General features: G+C 49.2%; 1 protein-coding gene across 13 annotated transcripts in view; it reads right to left on the reverse strand.

Moving 5' to 3' along the window:
- Positions 1 to 1,677: 1,677 nt before the first annotated feature.
- The window catches only part of COL6A3 (collagen type VI alpha 3 chain), a 58,682-nt gene continuing 40,525 nt past the window's right edge, over positions 1,678 to 19,834 (reverse strand). For 7 of the 13 annotated variants that reach the window (XM_048309327.1, XM_048309326.1, XM_048309334.1 and 4 more), the window contains 23 exons: positions 19,771 to 19,806; positions 19,203 to 19,265; positions 18,859 to 18,921; positions 18,109 to 18,171; positions 17,589 to 17,651; positions 17,352 to 17,402; positions 17,194 to 17,229; positions 17,034 to 17,096; positions 16,836 to 16,898; positions 16,168 to 16,200; positions 16,043 to 16,079; positions 15,923 to 15,934; positions 15,274 to 15,767; positions 14,583 to 14,682; positions 13,393 to 14,091; positions 12,195 to 12,303; positions 11,199 to 11,473; positions 9,632 to 9,886; positions 7,997 to 8,071; positions 5,875 to 6,054; positions 5,706 to 5,759; positions 2,702 to 2,872; positions 1,678 to 2,559 (listed from right to left, as the gene is read on the reverse strand). In XM_048309327.1, the coding sequence (XP_048165284.1) occupies positions 2,519 to 2,559; positions 2,702 to 2,872; positions 5,706 to 5,759; positions 5,875 to 6,054; positions 7,997 to 8,071; positions 9,632 to 9,886; positions 11,199 to 11,473; positions 12,195 to 12,303; positions 13,393 to 14,091; positions 14,583 to 14,682; positions 15,274 to 15,767; positions 15,923 to 15,934; positions 16,043 to 16,079; positions 16,168 to 16,200; positions 16,836 to 16,898; positions 17,034 to 17,096; positions 17,194 to 17,229; positions 17,352 to 17,402; positions 17,589 to 17,651; positions 18,109 to 18,171; positions 18,859 to 18,921; positions 19,203 to 19,265; positions 19,771 to 19,806 (3,036 nt within the window). In that variant the 3' untranslated portion in view covers positions 1,678 to 2,518. The remainder of the gene's footprint in view (positions 2,560 to 2,701; positions 2,873 to 5,705; positions 5,760 to 5,874; positions 6,055 to 7,996; positions 8,072 to 9,631; positions 9,887 to 11,198; positions 11,474 to 12,194; positions 12,304 to 13,392; positions 14,092 to 14,582; positions 14,683 to 15,273; positions 15,768 to 15,922; positions 15,935 to 16,042; positions 16,080 to 16,167; positions 16,201 to 16,835; positions 16,899 to 17,033; positions 17,097 to 17,193; positions 17,230 to 17,351; positions 17,403 to 17,588; positions 17,652 to 18,108; positions 18,172 to 18,858; positions 18,922 to 19,202; positions 19,266 to 19,770; positions 19,807 to 19,834) is intronic. The other 6 variants (XM_048309332.1, XM_048309338.1, XM_048309339.1 and 3 more) reach the window with 4 other exon arrangements.

Below are 19,834 nucleotides of genomic sequence, written 5' to 3' on the forward strand. Positions count from 1 at the left end.
CTCGGGAGGCGCCTGCAACGCCCCGGGGATGGGAGGGGATGAGGGGCCCCTTCCCGAGCTTCCTTCTCCCCCCGGCGCGCTGTGAAACCCCGGGATGCGCCCTCGCATCCTGGAGGGCTGCAGGGGCCGTGGAAAGCAGCTTTCCTGGGAAACGGAGGCGGCGCAGGCATTGGGAAAACCTTTCCCGTGCTGCAGAGGGGTGGGAGGACGGAGGGAAGGATCACTTTAACCTAAGTGCAGCTTTTAAACCCCGTGAGAGCAAAACGGGGGGGCTTGGCCATGCCCGGTGCACGGCGAGGTGCCGGGCAGGCTCCTGTGTCCCTCGGCGCCACTGCAAGAGCCAGTTAAAAGAATTAATAAATAAATAAATAAATAAATCACATTTACCCATTCCCCTCTTTTTAAATGAAGCCCTTGCGGTCTGCTCGGGGAAGGTGCCAAATAAACAGCGCAGCTTCCCCAGCTCAGCTGCCACGGCTTGGCTCATCCCCAGCCGAGCTGTCCCCTGTCCCCACGCAAGTGGCTCGGTGCTGGCGGGAAGTTTTGGGATCTGGGCTGCTCCTTGTGCCAGGAATAGGATGCCTGGACTGTAAATCCCCACGAGGACAAAGCCCAGAGCAGCCCTGCGAGCTCTTCTTGTGCCCTGGACAAGTCAGGGTGAGGCCCTTGGAACCCTGTGGATCATGTGCAGCACTGAGCAGGGAGCCTGAGGTGTCAGACCAGCTTCATTTGGTCTTGCAAGTGTTTTGGAGGGCAAGTCCTCCTCCTGGGAGCTGCTTCCAAAGGCATCATTGTTGTGTGTCCAGCACACGTGCAACATCTCCTGTTGTGGCCCCTGGGGATGCACGTGAAGGGCTTCAGAAAGCAGCAGGACAGCACCAGGTTGTCTTCTCCTCGTGCCAGTCCCACCCTGACCCATGGAAGAGCACCTGGAGATAAGCCCTGAATTGCAAGGGTCTCCTTTCCGAGATTTAACCAACGCAACCTGCTTCTCCAGAAGTCAATGCCCTCCCCCTGCTTTTGGTGTTCCAGCTGCCCTCTCCATGGCATGTGCCTGCAAGGCTCCATTCTTCCTTCCAGGCACCTCCAGCAGGCCATGGGAAGAGTTATCAAGCCCTGCCTGTGGACAGCAGCAGAGGCCCAGGGACGTTGAGGACATCAGCCCCACAGCCCAGAGCTGTACTGTGCCCTGGCCACTTCCATCTGCTTTGTGCTTTCAGCAGGGATTTTTGAAGGGGCAGGGAAATGTGCGTTGTTTCTGGGAATTTTAGCTTCCTTGGGTGAGCTCAGAGATGGACAGGAAGGGTAAAAATCATGGCTATGGAAAGTGAAGGAGACAGATGAAAATACTTATGGGGTCATTGATTCACACAGGTTGGAAGGGACACCCAGGGCTGGCTGAGGCCAAGTTGCTCCATGCCATGTCCAGCTGAGTTTAAATTCCTTCAGGATGGAGATTTCACAACCAAGACATCTCTGTCTCCACCTTTTTCCAAGCTGGAAATCTCTAGGTTGCCAGCAGCCTCTCAGCGCGGTCCCCCCGAATACCCATACCACATTTATCCTCTCTTTGAGGCACAGTGGGATTCCCCCCCCCCCCCAAATAACTGCTCTCCAGACCCTGGAAAATGACTCCACTGATACCCACGGTGGCTTTAACAAAGACAAACCCACGAGTTTCTCAAAACCTCCATTAGACTTTATTTAAAAGTTCTTTGTATAGACTTCCTGACACGGAATCCACAATAAAAATAAAATCCCCCTCCCTCCCGCTGCTCCCCCCTCCCCAGATTGCTTTGCTTTGTATTTTATAAAACATACAACATCAGAAGAATGCCAGAGGCACCCTACACCACAATTTAAAGATTTGTTAACTGAGGCCTTGGTCCCAGCAGTGCATTTGCATTTGGAAACTTTGCTTCCTTTTCCTTGCTAGTTCAGTTGGCCACGTGTGGTACAAATGCATACAAAGATCTAGTCTGAGATCTAATCCAGCAAAAGGGGAAAAAAAAAAAAATAGGAAGAGTGAAAATGGAACCACTTGTTTGTCAGAATCAGCCGCTCTCTTACACAAAGGCTTCCCCTGTAAAGTTATGCTCAGTTATGAGAAAGATAAAAGCAAGCAGGTAACAAGTTGCAGTGAAATTATTATGACTCTTTTTTTTTTTTTTTTTTTTTGACTCATTTTCATGGCACTTTAGATAGGCAGATTACCAGAATTGGGGGAAAATAAGGCTAATTTAGAGACATGTTGAGAGACAATAACAATCTGCACTTAGGTAAATATTTGGCAACGTTGAAGCTATACAATATAACCCGGGCACATGTAGCACTCAGTCCACAAACAGTTTAGCACCATATTGATAGGTCATGCAGCAAAACCCTCTCCTCGGGGTTTGCTTGGGAGTTAAAAGCATGAAATATTACAGTGCAAGGTCGTCTATACCCTTAGCTTCTATAGGGACAAGGTGGCAAAGGTGATGCTGTCTCAGAGGTAAGTGTTGGCCAGCCCCTGGCTCTATGTCCCTATCGTCGTCACCACGCCGGGGTTGATGGTACCTGGTGGACAAAGAGGGAACAAATAAGCTTTTGATGCAAGATATTGAGGGAAGATAAATGAGGTAATTGCCAGGGATTGCTGAGGAGTCCAACCCCATGCTGCAGTGTGGGAATGCCAGGGATTTGGCTGAGTGCCTCTTACCAGGGATGCAGAGTTTTTCACATTCTTTCTGCGTGTTGAACCTGTTCTCGTTGCCGCCGCAGCCGCCATACCAGAAGCGGGCGCAGCTCTTGGTCTCGGGGTCGTAGTACCACTTCAGCACAAAGTTCCTGCAGGTGCCCTCGTCCTTCTGCAGCCGGCAGATATCCATGACTGTGGAAAAAAGCAGGAGCAACAGCGGTCAGTAGCACTCCTGGGTGAAGCACAGCCTTTTCTGAGTGTATCTGCAGGGCAGGGCTGGAATGCAAGCTGAGAAAGGGCATCCACGGCACAGACTGTGCACATCTCCTGTGCCTAAATCCCATCCCTTTCTTTGCAAAGAGAAGCTCTTTCCCTTGAGGTCACCAGCCCTGGTGCCCAAGTCCTCTTCTGTGTTGCTGCCATGCACCCAGGAGCGATGAAGGGGGAGCGTTGCATGGCAGTGGTTGTCTGCAAATCCCTTGGATCTGTAGGAAATGAGTTGGCAGGTCTCAGAACTGAGAGAGGACTGGCTGGGCTGCAAGGGAAGAAGTACTGGCACCATCATTTTCCCACTAAAATGGCTGACTTCCTCTGACAAGAGAAATCTTCCATGTGAAGGTGCTCCTGGATCTACCACACATTGCTCAGGGCAACTTTCATCCCTTGCTGGGTGAGTGGGGAATAAAACAACAAAGCACTTGGATGTGGCAAGATGAAAATGCCAAATAACTTTACAAAAATAGAATTTAAAAGTATCTGATATCAGTCACTGATTTACCATCAGGTCACAAACCTCCCTTCACTCAGGGGTGCAGAAGGAGCTCGTGTCACCTCTGCTCAGCACAGAGAAGGGGGAGTCAGAAATCAGTATTGACCTTGAAGTTCAGCTTTGCTTTTGGGCTCCTACCAAAAGGTTCCCCATGCCTTAGGCAATCTCTTTGCCTTTTTTATATTCAGATTTTCTTTTTCCAAAGTCCATGTCCCTTCTTCCCCACCTTCCAAAACACTGAAATCCAGCAGATGTGAACACAGGAATGACTCTACCCCAAACCTGCACAGGAATCAAATCCAAAAACTAATCAAAGCAGAAGAATTTCTTTTGCAAATATAACCTAATTTTCCCCTCTTTCAGTCTGAAATTAAACAAAAGCTTATCCAAAAATTTCCAAGAATTGATGGAGAGCAAGACCTAGGGAGTTAAAAAGTGTTTTAAGCTGTGGCAGGTTCAAAAGATGGGGAGAGCTGGGATTTTAACTCATCCCGTGGAGAAAATGTGCCTGGGCTCCTCAGTTATGCTTAACAATTACTTTTGTCATGGTCGAAACATGAATAACAATAAAAAAATAGAACCATAGAATCATTAAAGTTGGAAAAGCCCTCTAAGACCCTTGAGCCCAACCACTACCCCCGCACTGCCAAGCTCCCCACTAAACCATGCCTCGAGTTCCACATCTACACATGAAAAATATATATAAGAAGTCAATAATTAAAGGGGATCACAGCATTTAAAAGGCTTCAAATGGGAAGTGGGTCTGGTGCATATTTTTGCACCCAAAGTGCCTTAAGGTTTGGGAGCTCAACTCATTTCTCAATGTTGCACCTGCTATGGGCTGAACCCAGAGCCTGAGCCACCACCCAGCACTTTAAAAGCTGAGCTGACTGAAGTCCTGTGTCTATTTTCCACGGGGGTTCAAGCTCTGGCTTTGCAGAAAATGAAAAGGGAATAAAGCGAGCAGAGAGTGGCAGGCAGGGACCTGAGCATCCCTCCAGGGCCCCTCGGCTGCTTTTCTTGGCTCTGTGCCCAGGGCAGAGCAGTGCCAAGTTGATGAAATATCACTTTAGCCTCAGCAACAGTTGCTGGAAATACCATCAAGGCATGTGACAATGATCAGAAGGGGCTAGCATGTAGGACAGGGCTAGCAGAAACACGTGCCCTGTGGAGAAAACCTCATCAGGGAGGGTTCCCTGCTCTCTGAGGGTGGAATACTGCTCTGGAGTGAAGCTACAGGTTCCTGCACTGCTTCCTCCAGCTGCTAAATCCTCAAACTACGGCCAGAGGATCCATGATGTCCATTTGCATCCCCAAAGCACCTTGAAATCCCCTTTTGACACCCCTGACATCTCTGTGGCTGCTGGTGGCCGCCTCCTCCTTGCCTCCACATCTCTACAGGGCTGCCAGTGACAAAAATTCCCAAGCATGATTTAAGGATCCTAAAATAAACCTAAGAAAGTCAAATGGGGTGGAAGGGTCTGTAATTTGCCTTTTCAGACCCTGTCATGACCCTCCCTTTAGGTACCAGAGCTGTCTTCACTCCTTGGTTTCCCTCCCAGCTCCACAAAGGGCCCTGAAACCCCTCTGGGAGGGGGAGGCTGCTCTGATAAGGAAGATTTGCTGGGCTCTGTTCCCATCCCAACCCCTTGCTGAACCAACAGATGTGATTTCAAGCTACTTCACCCTTCCCAGGTCTTGAAGAGGTTTGCAAACACAACCCCTAAACCTCAGAAACTCCTTGAGGAGAGGAGGGCATTGCCATTTTCCTGCAGGCTCCTCCCTCAGCCTTGACTTTTATCTTTTGGTGATGAAGAAAAACATCTCCATGCAATACCCGAGCCCCACGGAGCCACTTTCCATCAGGTGTTTGGTTGCAGGCAGTGAAATGTTGGGAATTCTCTGCATTTCAGCAGAGTGGTGGCACTTTGTGGTCACACAGAGATAACACAAACTGGTCTGGGACCGTGCCACACTCCAGCTCAGCAACCACTGGTCTCTGATGAAATCCAGTGAGTTTTGCCACTCAGGTTGTGCCAACACAGCACATCCTGGTGGGACAACACACATGCAAAGTGACTTGCTCATGCAAAGCAGATGGAAGGGCGTGGTTGTGTGAAGGAGCAAGTGAAAACTGAGTCTGTACTACTTTTGATCGGTGGTTGGACAGGCTTGGATGCATGCTGTGAAATGGTCAAGGTGAAAGAATGGGTTTGCTTGGTTTGTGATGATTAATTTTTGTTGTGGGGGTGTTACCTGATGATAATCTTTTCTCAAGGGGTGGCTGCTGCATGGCTTTCTCAGCTGCTGCTGGAGGAGGAAAAAGCGCATGGGTTTGGATTTTAAACCATGTTTTCTCTCTGATCCAAACATCATTTGACAATAGGATAAAATGTGAAAGGGTGAATCCTCATGGGGTACTTACATGGCTTTAAGCATTTGTTATTGCACTCAGCTTCGGTCTCAAATCTATTGGCATTACCTCCACAGCCACCATACCAACCCTGGCTGCAGAACTTGTGTTTGGAGTCAAAGAACCACACAATCTGATAGTCCTTGCACTGCATGCCCATGTCAAAGTCCAGCAAGCAAGGGTCTGGCCAATCTGCATGGCAAAAGGTGCAATGGTTAAGTAACTCTGAGAGGGTTAAAAGCTGAAAAAGCAAAGAGATGGAAAAGAAAAAAAAAGGAAAATAAGGCCTGGTTCAGGACTGGTAGCAGTTCCCTCTCTTAAGTTTTGTCTTGCTGGATGCAAACCTTCCCCAGCCTCCAGCTTACCTCTCCTTGCTCTTGGTTTTGTCACAGATCCAAACCCCAAATCCTTGGAGCAACACAGTGGGAACCCTTGCTCCCCCACTGGTGCACTCAGGACTGAGCCCTCACACAAATCCCCCTCCCCTCTATTTTCAAAGCTATTTGTCTTGGCAGTAACTTCTAATCCTTAAGTGCATTTATCTCTAAAAGCAAGTTGCACCTGGTGTATGTGAAGGCTAAATGAAGATTGAAAACTATGTCCCTTTCCTGCCCCAAAAAGGATAATTTAGGTCCAAATCCCTGGGTTTTTATTAGCTATGCTGGGCCATCCATGCTATTTTACCTATATAAGGAGGGCAGAATGTGGGCTTTTCTCCAAGGTCTCTCGGAAGATTTACGCATGGGTCTCTCCCATGAACTAGAGGAGGCTCAGCTAAACCCATCCCCAATCCCCTGCTCTCTTTAGTGTCTTTATCCTGTTGAAAACCTTTGGATTAGCATCCCTGAGGAATGCTCCCCCAAGATTGCTGGCTGCCATAAATCCTCAGGCAGAGGCATTTGCCGCAAGTGGGTCATCAAGAGGAGCTGAGATGGAGAGGTCTGTGTGGAAGTGCAGAGCAAGCACACAGCACATCCATTGTCCTTGGAGCAGGAGGAGCCTGCACACCTGGGTTCCCAAGGGCTGGCACCAAGGGGTTAAACAAGGGGTTAAACAAAGCCACGGGGTGCTTGTCACCTGGCGGGAACAAGGCTGCTGAGGGGATGTCAGTGCCAGGGAGAGGGGCCAGATGAGCAGGAGCACATGGGAAGGGAAGGACGATGGGTCATGCAGGAAGGAGAAATGAGTCGGTCCAGCACAAGCCCTTGGCCCCTCTGCTGCGAAAAGCTCCAGTGGTGCCACCAGCCAGGCATGAATGAGATCCATGCTCATCCCACTCAACACCAGCAGCCAGAGCTCAACGGCAGCTCCACAGCTCCTGGCTGAACACACTGAGCAGCAGCATTTCCCTGTGCTCTCAGACCACTTTGTGAAGAAAATGAGCCACAGTGCAAGCAAAACGTTTAAAGGAAAACATGGGAACAACGATCCAGGGATGAGTTTTGGATGACAGATCCATTTTTGGTGTGCCTGCTGTGGCTGTGCTGCTTGATGAAGGCCGAGAGCCCTTTCAGGTCCTTGGAGGAGGGGTTGTGACACTGGTGGTACCACTGAGTGTGACAGCACCGATGTGATGAGCTTGATGTCACCCAAAGCGATGAAATGTATGAACAGCTACGGTGATTATGGGTTGTTAACATGGGGTCAAACACAGAGTAGGGCCTCCCACTAGAACAGGGTGCTCCAAGCCCTGTCCAGCCTGGCCAAGCACTTGTTGGGAGCTGTGTGTTAAACCAAGGAGCCAAGACCTGGGATTTGCCCCAAATGGAGAGAGAGGGAACGAGGAAGCATCGGGTGATGTTCTGCATCCACACCTACGTCTAGGCACGTTGGGAGGACATGGGGCACAGCTTGTCCCTGAAGAGTGGCCAGTGCTTGGGTCATGACTCATCTCCCATCCTTATCATGGAAACAGCCCCTGGTTGGAGTTTCCCAGGAAGACCAGAGCAACTTCAGGGGTTCTGGATCCCTCATGGGGCAGAGAGTCCAATGCAGGGCTCCAACCCATGTGGCCAAGGATGTCATCAAGGCCATGATCAGTTGGCTTTGCAAAGCCAAGGACTTGCAGATCCTTTGATCTTGGTGAGACTGTGAGAGCCCCTGGCCCAGCACTCCCCCCATGGCCCGCACTCACCACTCTCAGGCCCCTCCAGTGGCTCGGTGTTGAGCATCATGTTGGCCAGGGACACCTGGGGCTGCGCCGGGGTCTCTGTGGAGGACAACCAGAGGGTCAGTCAAGGGGAAGGGCATCAGCAGCAGCACCCTCAATGCAGTCATAAACAAACTCCCTGGCCCCAGCTCCAGTGCAGGAGCCACATCTGGATCTGTTTAGCCGAGCACACACATCTGAGAAATGTTTATTGGAGGCAGCTGACAGGATGAGTAATCCCCAACTGCCCGGCTGCTCCAGGACAGGATCGCCTTCCGTCTCCAGCCAGTGGCTCTGCTTGGGCTCATCCTTGGGGGTCACCATAGAGGAGCATCCTCAGGGCCCCATGTGACTGCTTTGGATGCCCCCACTCACCCCACAGCATCGACAGGGCAGGGGCTCAGGAACTGGGTGTGGCCTCTCTGGAGCCAGTTTAGCTTTGATCTCCTGGCCTTAGAGATGGCAGAATAAAAATGGCACCCCCCAGGGGAGCCAATCCATGATGAATCCATACTCTCTTGTTCCCTAAAGGGCTCTCTTGGACCACACTCCTTCCATCACACCTCACATCCTTCTAGGAGCTACGGTGAGGATTGTTACGGGTGAAAAAACTCCATGGGGCTGGAGGGCAGGAGGGGGCTGCAGCCACAGGAAAGGCTGGATTTGCTTTTCTTTAGTGTACAGTTTGGGTGTGGATAAGGGGGACAATCCTACTCAGTGTCCAGGTCACAGCTTGTCACCACTGCCTACTCAGTTTGTTCCCATTCAAGATTTATTCTATGGGAAAAGCAGCTTCCTTGGGCATTGGGAGCTCCAATTTAGCACATGCAAATATTACTTCTACCCACTGATGTCTTTTCTCAACATTTTTGTGGGCATGTTTATTGCTTGTGAAGGTAAGAGACTGGTCCAAACCCACTGAAGCCAGAGGAAAGGCTCTCTCAATTGTCTCGGACGTGCTAGAGGAAGCCAGACACGGCACTGGCAGGACCAGCGCAAACTTCACACCACGAGGCCAAGTCACCTCTGTGCCAACTGCATTAAAAAAAAATTGGCTGTGTCTTAGACAGCAACTTTTGGCCATGCCAGAGGGTTTGGGGAGGCTCACATTGGATCTGCACACATGGAGCTTGGATGCCCAAGGGACTCTGTTTCATGTCTTCTTTGCGTTTCTTTCTGGATAGTATGGGAAGCAGACCGGTAGCTATGGAAATGGTGATCAGAGAAGCAGCTTTTCTTGCTTATTTTGAAATTGGGCTGGACTGAGTTTACCAGTTTGACTCATTAATAATTGCAGTAGTGCAGGCTAGACCTCCACCAAGACCTTTTGCATCAATGTACAAAACCTGCAGCATGTAACAAACCCCACTCTGGGACTGCCTTTAATTATCCCACATTCTGTGTGCATTTTAACTCCACTGAAGTGCAACTCCCATTTTTCAAAGAAACACATCTGCCACGTCTGCTGATCCAGAGGGTGGCAGACATGAAGTGACACAACTGAGCACAGCCAGACTGTTGGTACCAACTGATTCCTGATCCCTTTTCTTGTCCTTCCCACTTTTTGTGTCTGCTTAATGAAAAAAAATGAATGTCCAAAGGCTTTCAAGAGTCACTTACTTGTGCTGAATGACCCTGTGTAGGTTACTTTGGGCTGTGATTTCTGGTAGCCAGTGATGACGACGATGTATTTTTGCCCACTCCTGAGCCCTCGGATGACGTGTTCGGTGCCAGTCAGGTTTTGCCTCTGCACAAGGGAGTGGTCATGGGCCAAGGTGACAGTGACATCAAAGGTGTTGTGCGGCTCGGGGCTGGCCCAGCGCAGCCTGGCACTGCTCTCGGTGACATCTGTGATCTGGATGTCGTGGGTCTTTGCTGCAGGGCAGAATCAGAAGGGACACCAAGCAGTGAATGAAGAGGGAAAGATCTCAAGGAAAAAGTGTCTCAGTGATGCAGAATCTTCTTTCCATGGCAAGTGCAAGCCAAGCTGGGACTTGGCTGTCTCAGATGCCACTGCAGGGGAGGCTTTGTTTTCCGTAGACCAGATGATTTCACCAAGTGGTTTATTTATATTCAATAATCTGTTGCAATCTAGCAAATCAAAACTTTTTTTTTTTTTAAACAAGATTCTCACAGCTTGAAATTCCCAGCACTTTCCCAACAGCTGTAAATGTGCTCAGTCAGATCCTTCTCTAGGGTGCAGCAGATTCACTGAGCTGCTGAAGACCTTCAAGCCAAGCCTGCTTAAGAGTGAACATAAAATCACAGACTGGTTTGGGTTGGAAGGGACCTTAAAGACCATCTCGTTCCAACCCCCCACCATGGGCAGGGACGCCTTCCACTAGACCAGGTTGTTCCAAGCACCATCCAACCTGGTCTTGAACACTTCTGGGGATGATAACCTTAACATAACCTTAACAGGTCAAAGAAGTTATTATGGAAAGGTTTTCCTGCTCTGGCAGAGTACTGGATGCGACTTTTATAAACACTGCTTAAAGCACTGGTGGAGCAAGAAACACCCAGAAAAGTTTATTCCCCTCAAGCTGATGAAAGCATTAGCCTTGCAAAAGCTGATTGCTTTTATTTATTGCTTTTTACTTATTATTTATGCAGGGACTTGACATCAGTCACTGGATGAGCATCCCTGTGCTTGGACACATTCTTTGATCCTTGCTCAGCTAGTGCAGATCTGCCTGCAACCCCTTGCAAAAATACCTGGGAAACCTCCTTTGTATGAACTGTGCTCGTATGAAAGAAGCTTGGCATTCCCAAATAGGTCTCCACACTGATCCATTGGTGAACCAGCTATTCCTATTTGAGAGTTCAAACAATGCCATTATATGAATCACCATAAATAGCAAAACTTGGCCAAGGCGTGATGCTATGAGGAAATAATGGAAACAAATGAACCACACTAGAAAGAGAAGTTCTCTGTAGCTGGACGGATTGTTCCTGCTTGTGTTTTGCCTAGGGGCCACCTGTCCCTCACCCATTTTTGCACAAAATTCTTAACACAAAGTGACAACACCCCAGCACAGATTTCCAGGTTTACACCTAAAACCAAAATTTGGCCTCTGGGTGACATGTCCTACAGGGATAATCCTCTCAGGGGGCAAGAAGAGCCACAACCTGCTGTGGTTCAGCCTAGAGGGAGGCACTGCCCACATGGGGAGAGCTGTTCACATACCGCTGTGTCTCCTCCTGCCACCGGCCGCGGTGGCTGTGGCGTTGGTGGCGGCCCGGCCACTGGCTTTGGCGTGGGCAGTGGCACCGGCTGCTCCCTGGGCAGTGGCATTCCCCCGGACCACAGAGCTGGCCGGGGTGGTCTCGGTGGCTCTGGCCTGGGTTGTGGTGCTGGCAGGAGTGGTTCTGGCATGGGTACTCGCCACTGGCTTGATGGTTGCGCTGACCGTGGTGCTGGCAGTGAAGGTCTGGGTGATGGTGGCGTTGGGAGCCACAAACCTGAGCAGAATTTTGGAAGCAGAAAGGAGCTGATGTAGAAACCATTGGCAAGAACCCACCTGGGGTCAAGAGTCTTTGCCAGCTTTAGATTTGCCCACAGTGAAGAGTGAAAAGTGCTTAAATCCAAGCAGTGAAAAGTGCTTGGAGCAACCCTGTGTCTAGTGGAAGTTGTCCCTGCCCAAGCAGGGGGTCAGAACAAGTTGGGCTTTAAAGTTCCCTCCAACCCAAACTGTTCTGTGATTGTGTGATAAGAGTGAATTCAACAGAGAGATCTGCAGCATGCCGGACTTCAAGGGGCTTGACCTTCTAAAGCCATGACAGCTCTGGGCCACCAGTGAGTCTTGGTGACACAAGCTTTCACTTCTCTTCAGAAAATATTAGTATGGATTCTGTCATGGATCACAGATAATCCAGGGCAGCCCAGCCTCTGAAAATAATGTTTTGAGTAGAAAGCCCCAAATTAATAGTAATTTCTGGAAATCCTGACCTACATGATCAAACTCAGCATGTACCTCCTTCATATTTTTATACCTATATAAATATGACATTTACCCCAAATTTACAATTATACGTTAGCTTATAAGATGTCTCTGTTGCTCTTTTGACACAGCACTGAGGGAACTAGTAAAATTAATTAAAACATTATTAAAATTATATTAATGAAAAGATAATCCTGCTTGCTTGCATTGAAGTTGCTTTTTCTTTCCAAAGCATTACTCACACTGCTTTCTGCCCGGTGAGCACGGGGTGCTGGCTCTGGGCTTGCTGACCATTCTGGAACCACTCACACTGTTTCCTTATCTCTGGAGACAAGTAGAAAGCAAATTCACCTGGAGACAGAGAGAGACATTAAACACTGGAGTTGGGGATGGTCGATACCCACCACCAACACATTACATGTATTTCTTTTTAATTAAAAAAAAAAGCAACCAACTTTTCTCTTCTTGCTACTGTTTGGTTACTGGGATGGGAGATTTGTTATTCCAGTTCACAAACACGAGGGCCTTAACTACAAGAGGGCTGTTTGCCTGAGTCTGTAATGTATAAACACATTTCTTGTAACAAGGTACTTCCAACCACACAGGTAATGGTTTTTTTTCAAGAGTTAGAAGTTTCCAGGACTGCTGTAAGCAGTAAATGGAAAAAGAAAACTGAGATAACCTAAACATTTATTTCCAGATGTTTGCTTCCTATTTAGTGCAAGACATTCCTGAATCTGTGCTGTATCAGCCCCTTAATCTGATTTTCAGGAATTTTTGCTGAAAACTAGCTTTCCTAGAAGAGGTCCATTTCTTATCCTTGCTGGGCGAGTGTGTTTAGGAGCTCTGGCAGCTGGAGGTCCAGCCTGGGGTCTCTAGCTAAGCTGAGATGTAAATTTTTGAGGCACAGTCAGCACATCCCAAACACAGCAGCATTATTTATCCCTGAGCAAACAATCCTGTCCATCTGGTCCTTCAATTTGCATACAGCAACTGCAGATCTCAGCCTGAGCCAGCCAAGGGCCTGCTGGACATGATGTTTATGCTGAAGTTGGGAGGAAAGATTTTCTGTGTGTTCAAGGAGCTCCAAGGGAGCTCTAGCAGGCTGCAAAGGGCCTCAGCAGGACCTATGTGAGAGGCAAGCCAGGCAGGATGAGATCAGAACCCACAGGTGAGCCCATGGAGACCAAGGCAAAGCACACTGAAGTGCAAACTGCTTGGTGGATCAACATGGAATTGGGATGGGAGGCCAAAGTGAGCAAAACCCAGACATACTCAGGTAGGTAAATATGAGCAGCCCAAATTGCACCAAACAGTACAAACCATAGAAAAAGAGTCTAAGTTCAGTGGGTGCTGCTGCCCAAAGCCTTTCAGATTAACCCCTCTGAGGCCACGTGTTGCCCCTTCCATGACACTTTGGCTGCAGGATGTTACACTTACTTCTGATAAAGGATGGCAGCAGTGTCCCAAAACGCAGCAAGGGCTCTTCATGGAGCTCTCCTGGCTTATCGACCAGCTTGAAGAACACATCGTTTGGCTCGCTGGCGAGGCTGTAGATATTCTTGGCATTCACCTTCCTGCCGATGCCCAAGATAACAAAGAAGTACCCTTTGCATTTTGCATTGATGACGACCCTCTGCAGGTGCTCAAATTCTTTTTTGTTCACTTTTCCTGTCATCATCAGAACTATGACTTTTAGGTCCCGAGGGTTTGGCGCACTTTCAAAAACATGAGCGATTGTGTGTTCAATTGCACTTCCTAGAGCCCTCGTGCCATGGAGCTGGGTCATTTGGTTGTGGAGGTAATTAATGATCTTCTCTTTGGATGCATAATCAGTTAGTGAGAACTCAGTTTTTACTGGTGGGAAGCTTGAGTTGGTTTCATGTTCGTAAGGTGCTTGCTGGAGAACGGCCACTCTGGCATGGTGCTGGGATACTTTTGGCTCTGAGCTGATTTCCAAGTTAGTTACAAGGTGGGAAATGTACTTCCTCATCTCACTGAACTGCAGAGGGGTGGTGGACTCAGAGCTGTCCAGGATAAAGGCTATGTCCGTGTCCACATCTGTGGGGGCTGCCCTTCTGTCTCTGAATGCAGGTCTCTGGCCACCTATACCGCAGCTGGGATGGGGGTCACACACATCTGGGGAAGAAATACAGTGGGTTTCACCTGCAGGACCTGAACACAACCCTCCCTCATCACTGTAAACATCTCTTGCATCACATGAAATACCATCAAGGCCTGGACATTCGCTGGTCCATTGCTTGATGCCAAAGTCATTTCATCCCACAACACATTCAGTTATGTGTTCAGTATTTTTTTATCTGCTCCTTTGTCCAAGGGGATCCCTGAAGCACTCTGTCATAAGTGGCAGAAGGCCATCTTTTAGAGCACTTAACTATCAGTATTTGGGCTGTGAAAGCAGCAACCAGACAAAAAAGGAGCTTCTCTTTACAAAGTAGAGAACACCCAGCGAGCCTCGTTCACAATGCCAATGTTTTCTGCTCAACCCGAGAATGCCTTGTATTCATCAACAAAAGGGCTGACTCCCAACTGGGTTTCCCTTCCTATGACTGACTGCTGCATGACCAGAAGGATTTGGAACTGTCTAGAGGAGAAATTGGATGCTTTACCCAAACAAATGTGACAAGTCAAGAGCCTCTGAATGGTTTCATTCAGCTGACTGCCGCTGGTTGGAAGAACAATGGCATGACCAACCGCTGTGTTGTTGATCTGGTGAGAAGGAAACAGAAAAACACGGAGTCGGTAATACTGCCTTCTGTTATTCTCAGCTCAAAGGAGGGGAGGGCAATCCACAACTCTGAGGGATTCTCTGCTCAGCGCAATGCTCCCGGTGGATCCCTTTTGGAGGAGCCTCATGTCCCCGATGTCAGTTTAGAGTCATAAACTCCAAGAACAGGGACTGCTTGAACCAGTGCTCAGTGAGTTCATCTGGGGCTTTTTCGTGGCTTTCAATCTCTGCCTGTCCACTCTCCCTCTGCCATCAAAGCTAATGTACTCCCACCTTCCCACCCTTTGCCTTTCTGTCAAACTCTTCCTTCTGTTTCATCCCCCACCTGGAACCCTGGAGCCATGGCCTGGGAAAAGAGTGACTCATGAGAGTCTCACTAGCATTTCCCAGCCTGTGCCATGGTGATTATGGAATTAGGGTTTTTCTCCTAATGGATGGATGAGTTTTGCCAGCAATGCTCTGTTCCACACTTGAGAGGCCTGTGGAAGCCAAGCATTGCCTGTGGCATCCAACACCATCAAACCAGACCAAGGTCATGAGCAGAAAACAGAGAAAGGGTGAAGGGCCCCAACCTCCAGAGCTCTGGCAAGAACCGCATCCTGCCTGCTGGTGAGGAACACGGGCACGACCCCGGCATCATAGAGCTTCAGCACGGCATCATTGAGCTGTGGGGATGCTCTCGTGTCCCCGTTGCTGAAGAAGACAGCCACCTTCCTCATCAGGAAGCCACTGCGGGCACGCTTGAAGGTATTCCTGGCCACGAAGGACATGGCAGTTTCTAGGCTGCGTGGCTTCGTGGTCAGGGTTGCCTGAAAGTTTTGGATCTGCTGGAGGAGGCTGGATTTCTTCCTGGCATCAGCAAAGCGGATCTCGGTGGTGACCTCGTTGTTGTAGGTGACCAGAGCCACCCGTGCCCCCCGGGGACAGTTGCTCTCGGCGATGGTTAAGTTGTTGACCACTCTGAGCACGGTTTGTTTCATCCTGTTGAAAACCTCCCTCACGACGCCCGAGGAGGTGTCAATAGCAAAGGCCAGCTCAGTTGGGAAGACAGGGCACTCCTTGGGACCTGTTGGGAATGTGCATTGGAAATAAGTCATGCCTTAAACAGCTCTCAGGATTCAAGGACAGCGTCCTCAGCCAGGGTGAATCGTTCATATGTGGGGAGAGTGACAATCGTGACACGCAGCCACCCTGGGGTTTAAGGGACTCAATGAGACTTACCATAGCAGCAAGCTGTGGAAAAGATGGAGAGAAAAAACCAGCTTGGTCAGTGCTATTCTTGTAACATGATGGGCAAATAAGGGTAGAGGGAGGCGCTTAGCAAAGCACTGAGGTACTCACGGCATTTGTCTTTGATGTTCCGCACCAGCGCACATTGCTTTAGGAAATAAAGGGGGGGAAAGAGATGTGTCACACAGCCAACCCGAGGGTGTTTCAAAACAAGAAAGAAATTATGCCACACTTACATCTCTGGATTCTCCTTTCTCGCCTTTAAGGCCCTGTTTCAAAGAATGAAGAGAACTTGAGTGCAATGTGTATCTCCAGGGTGCCCCACGAACACTCTCGGAATAACTACTGTACCATGGGTCATGCCAAGAGCCAAGCGAAAGCCTGTCTGTTCTCAGCTGTGTTTCCAGCAACAGGGGGAAGGGCTTTTCTGTGTGAGGAGTAAACCTAGCTGAAGCCAAACCCAAAAGGGGGGTTGGAACTAGATGGTCTTTAAGGTCCCTTCCAACCCAGACCATTCTATAAGTTACAATGCTCCAGGTTCACATGAAGAGCTAGGGTGCCTTATACCAGCCAGATTTGGTCATGGACCATATCCTGTGTGGGATGGTAAATGATAAAGAGCTGGGGATCTCCTAGAAGGAGTTTTAAGGGCCATATTGCAATGGGGAAATCCTAATGCCTGGTAAGAGCATGTCTCTTGGCTTTTTCCTTCTGTTTGAGGAGGAGTAAATATTTGTCAGTGATAAACAGCTACTTAGAAATTTATAGAGACACATCCAAGACAAATAAAGAGGAATTTCCCCCACTTGAAATCAGCAGCAGACAGTGACGGGCTTATTTTTCAACCCCTTGCACCCATAGGGACCACAACGCGAAGCCAATCAGCAGTGCAATGAACACTTACAGATGGCCCAGGATATCCAATCTCTCCTTTCTGACCAGGTATCCCAGGTTGTCCTGCATTTCCCTAGAAAGAGAGAACAGAGAAGTCCTCTCCATGAACATCTGTGGGAGGACTCCCAGGAGCACTTGGAGGAAAAAATATGTCCATCCTCCAGGGCATTCATGCAGAAAGGAAAAATTGTGCCATGGTCCAACTTACTCTGCGACCTCTGTTTCCTTTGGGGCCGGGGCCTCCAGCAACACCACGGTCACCAGGTCCACCCTAGAAGGAGAAAACCACAAACAGCAGCTCTAAACCTGCACAGGCCCATGGAAAATTGCTTGGAAAGATGAATGCACAGCTCATGGGCTGCACCTACCTTTGGCCCTGCATAACCTATGAAGCCGCGTTCTCCCTGAAACAACAGAAAGGTTAATTTGAATACGTTCTAGAAAATGCCCTTATCCCTCTGCACTGGAGATCTTGGCTGCTTCCCTGTCCTTGTTAAGGAGGTGGGAATGATGAGCAGACACCTACCTTCCTGCCTTTAGGACCCGGGCCACCAATTCCATCTCGTCCATCATCACCCTAAAATTGGAAAGCCAAAGTCATTGATTTGTAAATTATGTGTCATATGTAAACAACTTAAACCCCACAGGTCCTGCAGCATCAATAGAAAGAACCCACTGAAGCCACAGGCCTTTGTGAAACTCTAAAATGTTCCTTAAAGTTCCTTAAGTGTCCACAGAGGTGTGAGGGCTTGGCCACACTCACCATCTCTCCTCGTGGGCCTGGCTGTCCATTCGGCCCTTTGAGTCCAGGATTTCCAGGCTCACCCTACAAAGAGGAGCATCTGTTAAAGCATATGCTGAAACTCCAGGCAACTCTGAGCGTTCCCCACCCCATCAACACTGGTTTCTTTGCACAGAGCAGTCTGCAGCCCTCCTTGTGGCTGAAAGGCATGACTGGACCTACACAGCCTGAAATGCTGCCAAGTGCATGATCTTTAGTGGGACCTTCGGTGATTTCAGGAAAGATAAAACCTTCCCACGTGGGCATTTTCTGAGAATCTGCCCAGGAAAGTTGCTTGAGAATCTCAGTTGCTCAGTTACTTTTGCCTTTCTGTTCACTGAAATGGGAGCCTAATTAGAGAACCAGAGCACAGAGAGTTGCTTCTCTCCACACTGTGCAAGTCCAAGAGGTTCATCTCAAGGATTTCTTGAAGCCCATGCAAAATCCGGAAGCTTTTCAATGCAGCTTTAGTTGCTGATGCCCAGTGTTCCTGAAGACATACCTTCCTTCCCAGGGGACCAATCCTGCCACGTTCTCCTGCAGGTCCTGGAGGTCCACTCCCAGCCTGGAATGGAAATGCAGAGAGGCATGTTGGCAACGTGTCAAGAAAACCTGGGTGCCAGAAACTAGGGAATTGGGTAACCGTAGAAATCATGTATTGACTACTAGGGCTGGTGTCTCTCAAAACACCTCAGGAAATTCAGAAGTCTGCTTCATGTTTGGGAAGAGCTGGAGGTCCAGCTCAGTTCAATGCAAGTGTCAGCAGCAATTTGTACTGTCCCTAAGAGAACACCCATGGGAAAGCAGGAGGGGAAAACTCATGCAGGGGTTGGGGAAATGCAATATGGCTTCATGTTGATGGGTCTGGCTGAGGAACACAACAGGAGGGAGAAATAAATACATGAGGTGGCCCCAGCAGGCATGTGAGATGGTCATGCTCTGGCTTCAGAGGATGAAACATCAGAGGTGCCCCACCAGTCACTCAGGGATCCTCTTTAGTTAAAATTGCAATAATGGGCCAAACACTGAAGTCCTGACCCCTCTGTGGTTGCTTTTAGCTCTTTCTCTTCTGTAACTCTTGATCAAGAAGTCTTAAGCATAAGTTGAGAGGAGAATCATGCTGGAAGAGTGTGTTAAAAGAGAGTGAAGCAGAGTTGGAGTCCTAAGAGAGGGGAATGGGAAAACACATTGGAATCTTATTAGTTCAACAACGGTATAATTGGGTCAATGGGTCAAGCAGCAGAAGGATTACCCTGGGTCCAGGGACACCCTGCTCTCCTCTGATGCCTGGCGTGCCAACCTGGCCAGGTGGACCCTGTGTGGGGAGAAAAGAGAAGCTGTCAGCACACATGGGCAGAAGCACACGAAGATCCAAGGGGAAGCAAACGCTGCGGTGTCTGAGGGATGCTTCGCAAACACGTCACACCTTGGCTGGTGGGAATGCAGTGGCAGGTGGGACAGCCAGCCCACAGCACATCCAAAAATACCCAAATCCCAACAGTCCTTGAGGATGACACTCTTTGAGGAAGTGGCTGTGATGAAGTAACACCACAGCACCATGAGGCAAAGCTTTTTCTCTGCTGTGAACTCACTGACCTGTGGCCCTCGCATGCCTTGTTCTCCAGCTGGCCCTGCTTGACCAGGCGAGCCCTTGGTGCCCTAGAAGTACAAAACAGGACAGTGCAGGTTAGCATGGGAGGACATGGTCAGCACCATGGGAGGGCAAAGGAGAGATCAGGGTATCCACAGCTGCACAAAGAGCAGGGAAGAACAGATTTTCAGTTGGGTTTTTTCCTTGTTTATTTTCTAGATACGGTGAAAGCAGAGAATAAGCACAGCGATGGTGGGGGCAATTTGCCTCCTGCAATTGATGGGCATCAACCATCGTGCTTTGGCCCGGTTACACTGCTCCAGCAGCACATGGGGATAAAAATCCAACCAGGGAATGCTGTAGAAGACAGGCAGGCGTGTGGATAGCTGGTTCTGCTCCGAGCCCAGCAAGAAGCACACAGGGAGATGAGCCTGAGGAGGAGGAGGGAAATTTGGAGGAGAGAGGAAGAAGCAAAGCCTGCACGTCCCTTCTCTTGGCACATCTCTCTGGGTGCTGAGGCTGCCTGGCCTGTGGTGTGGCAGGAGCCTCAACTGTTGTCCCATCACCACCTACCTTAACTCCTATGGGCCCTCTTCGTCCTGCCATGCCCTGCAAACGAAGGAACAATGAGGCTTGT

This window comes from Corvus hawaiiensis, chromosome 7 (genome assembly GCF_020740725.1).
Source record: "Corvus hawaiiensis isolate bCorHaw1 chromosome 7, bCorHaw1.pri.cur, whole genome shotgun sequence".
Lineage (NCBI taxonomy): Eukaryota > Metazoa > Chordata > Aves > Passeriformes > Corvidae > Corvus > Corvus hawaiiensis.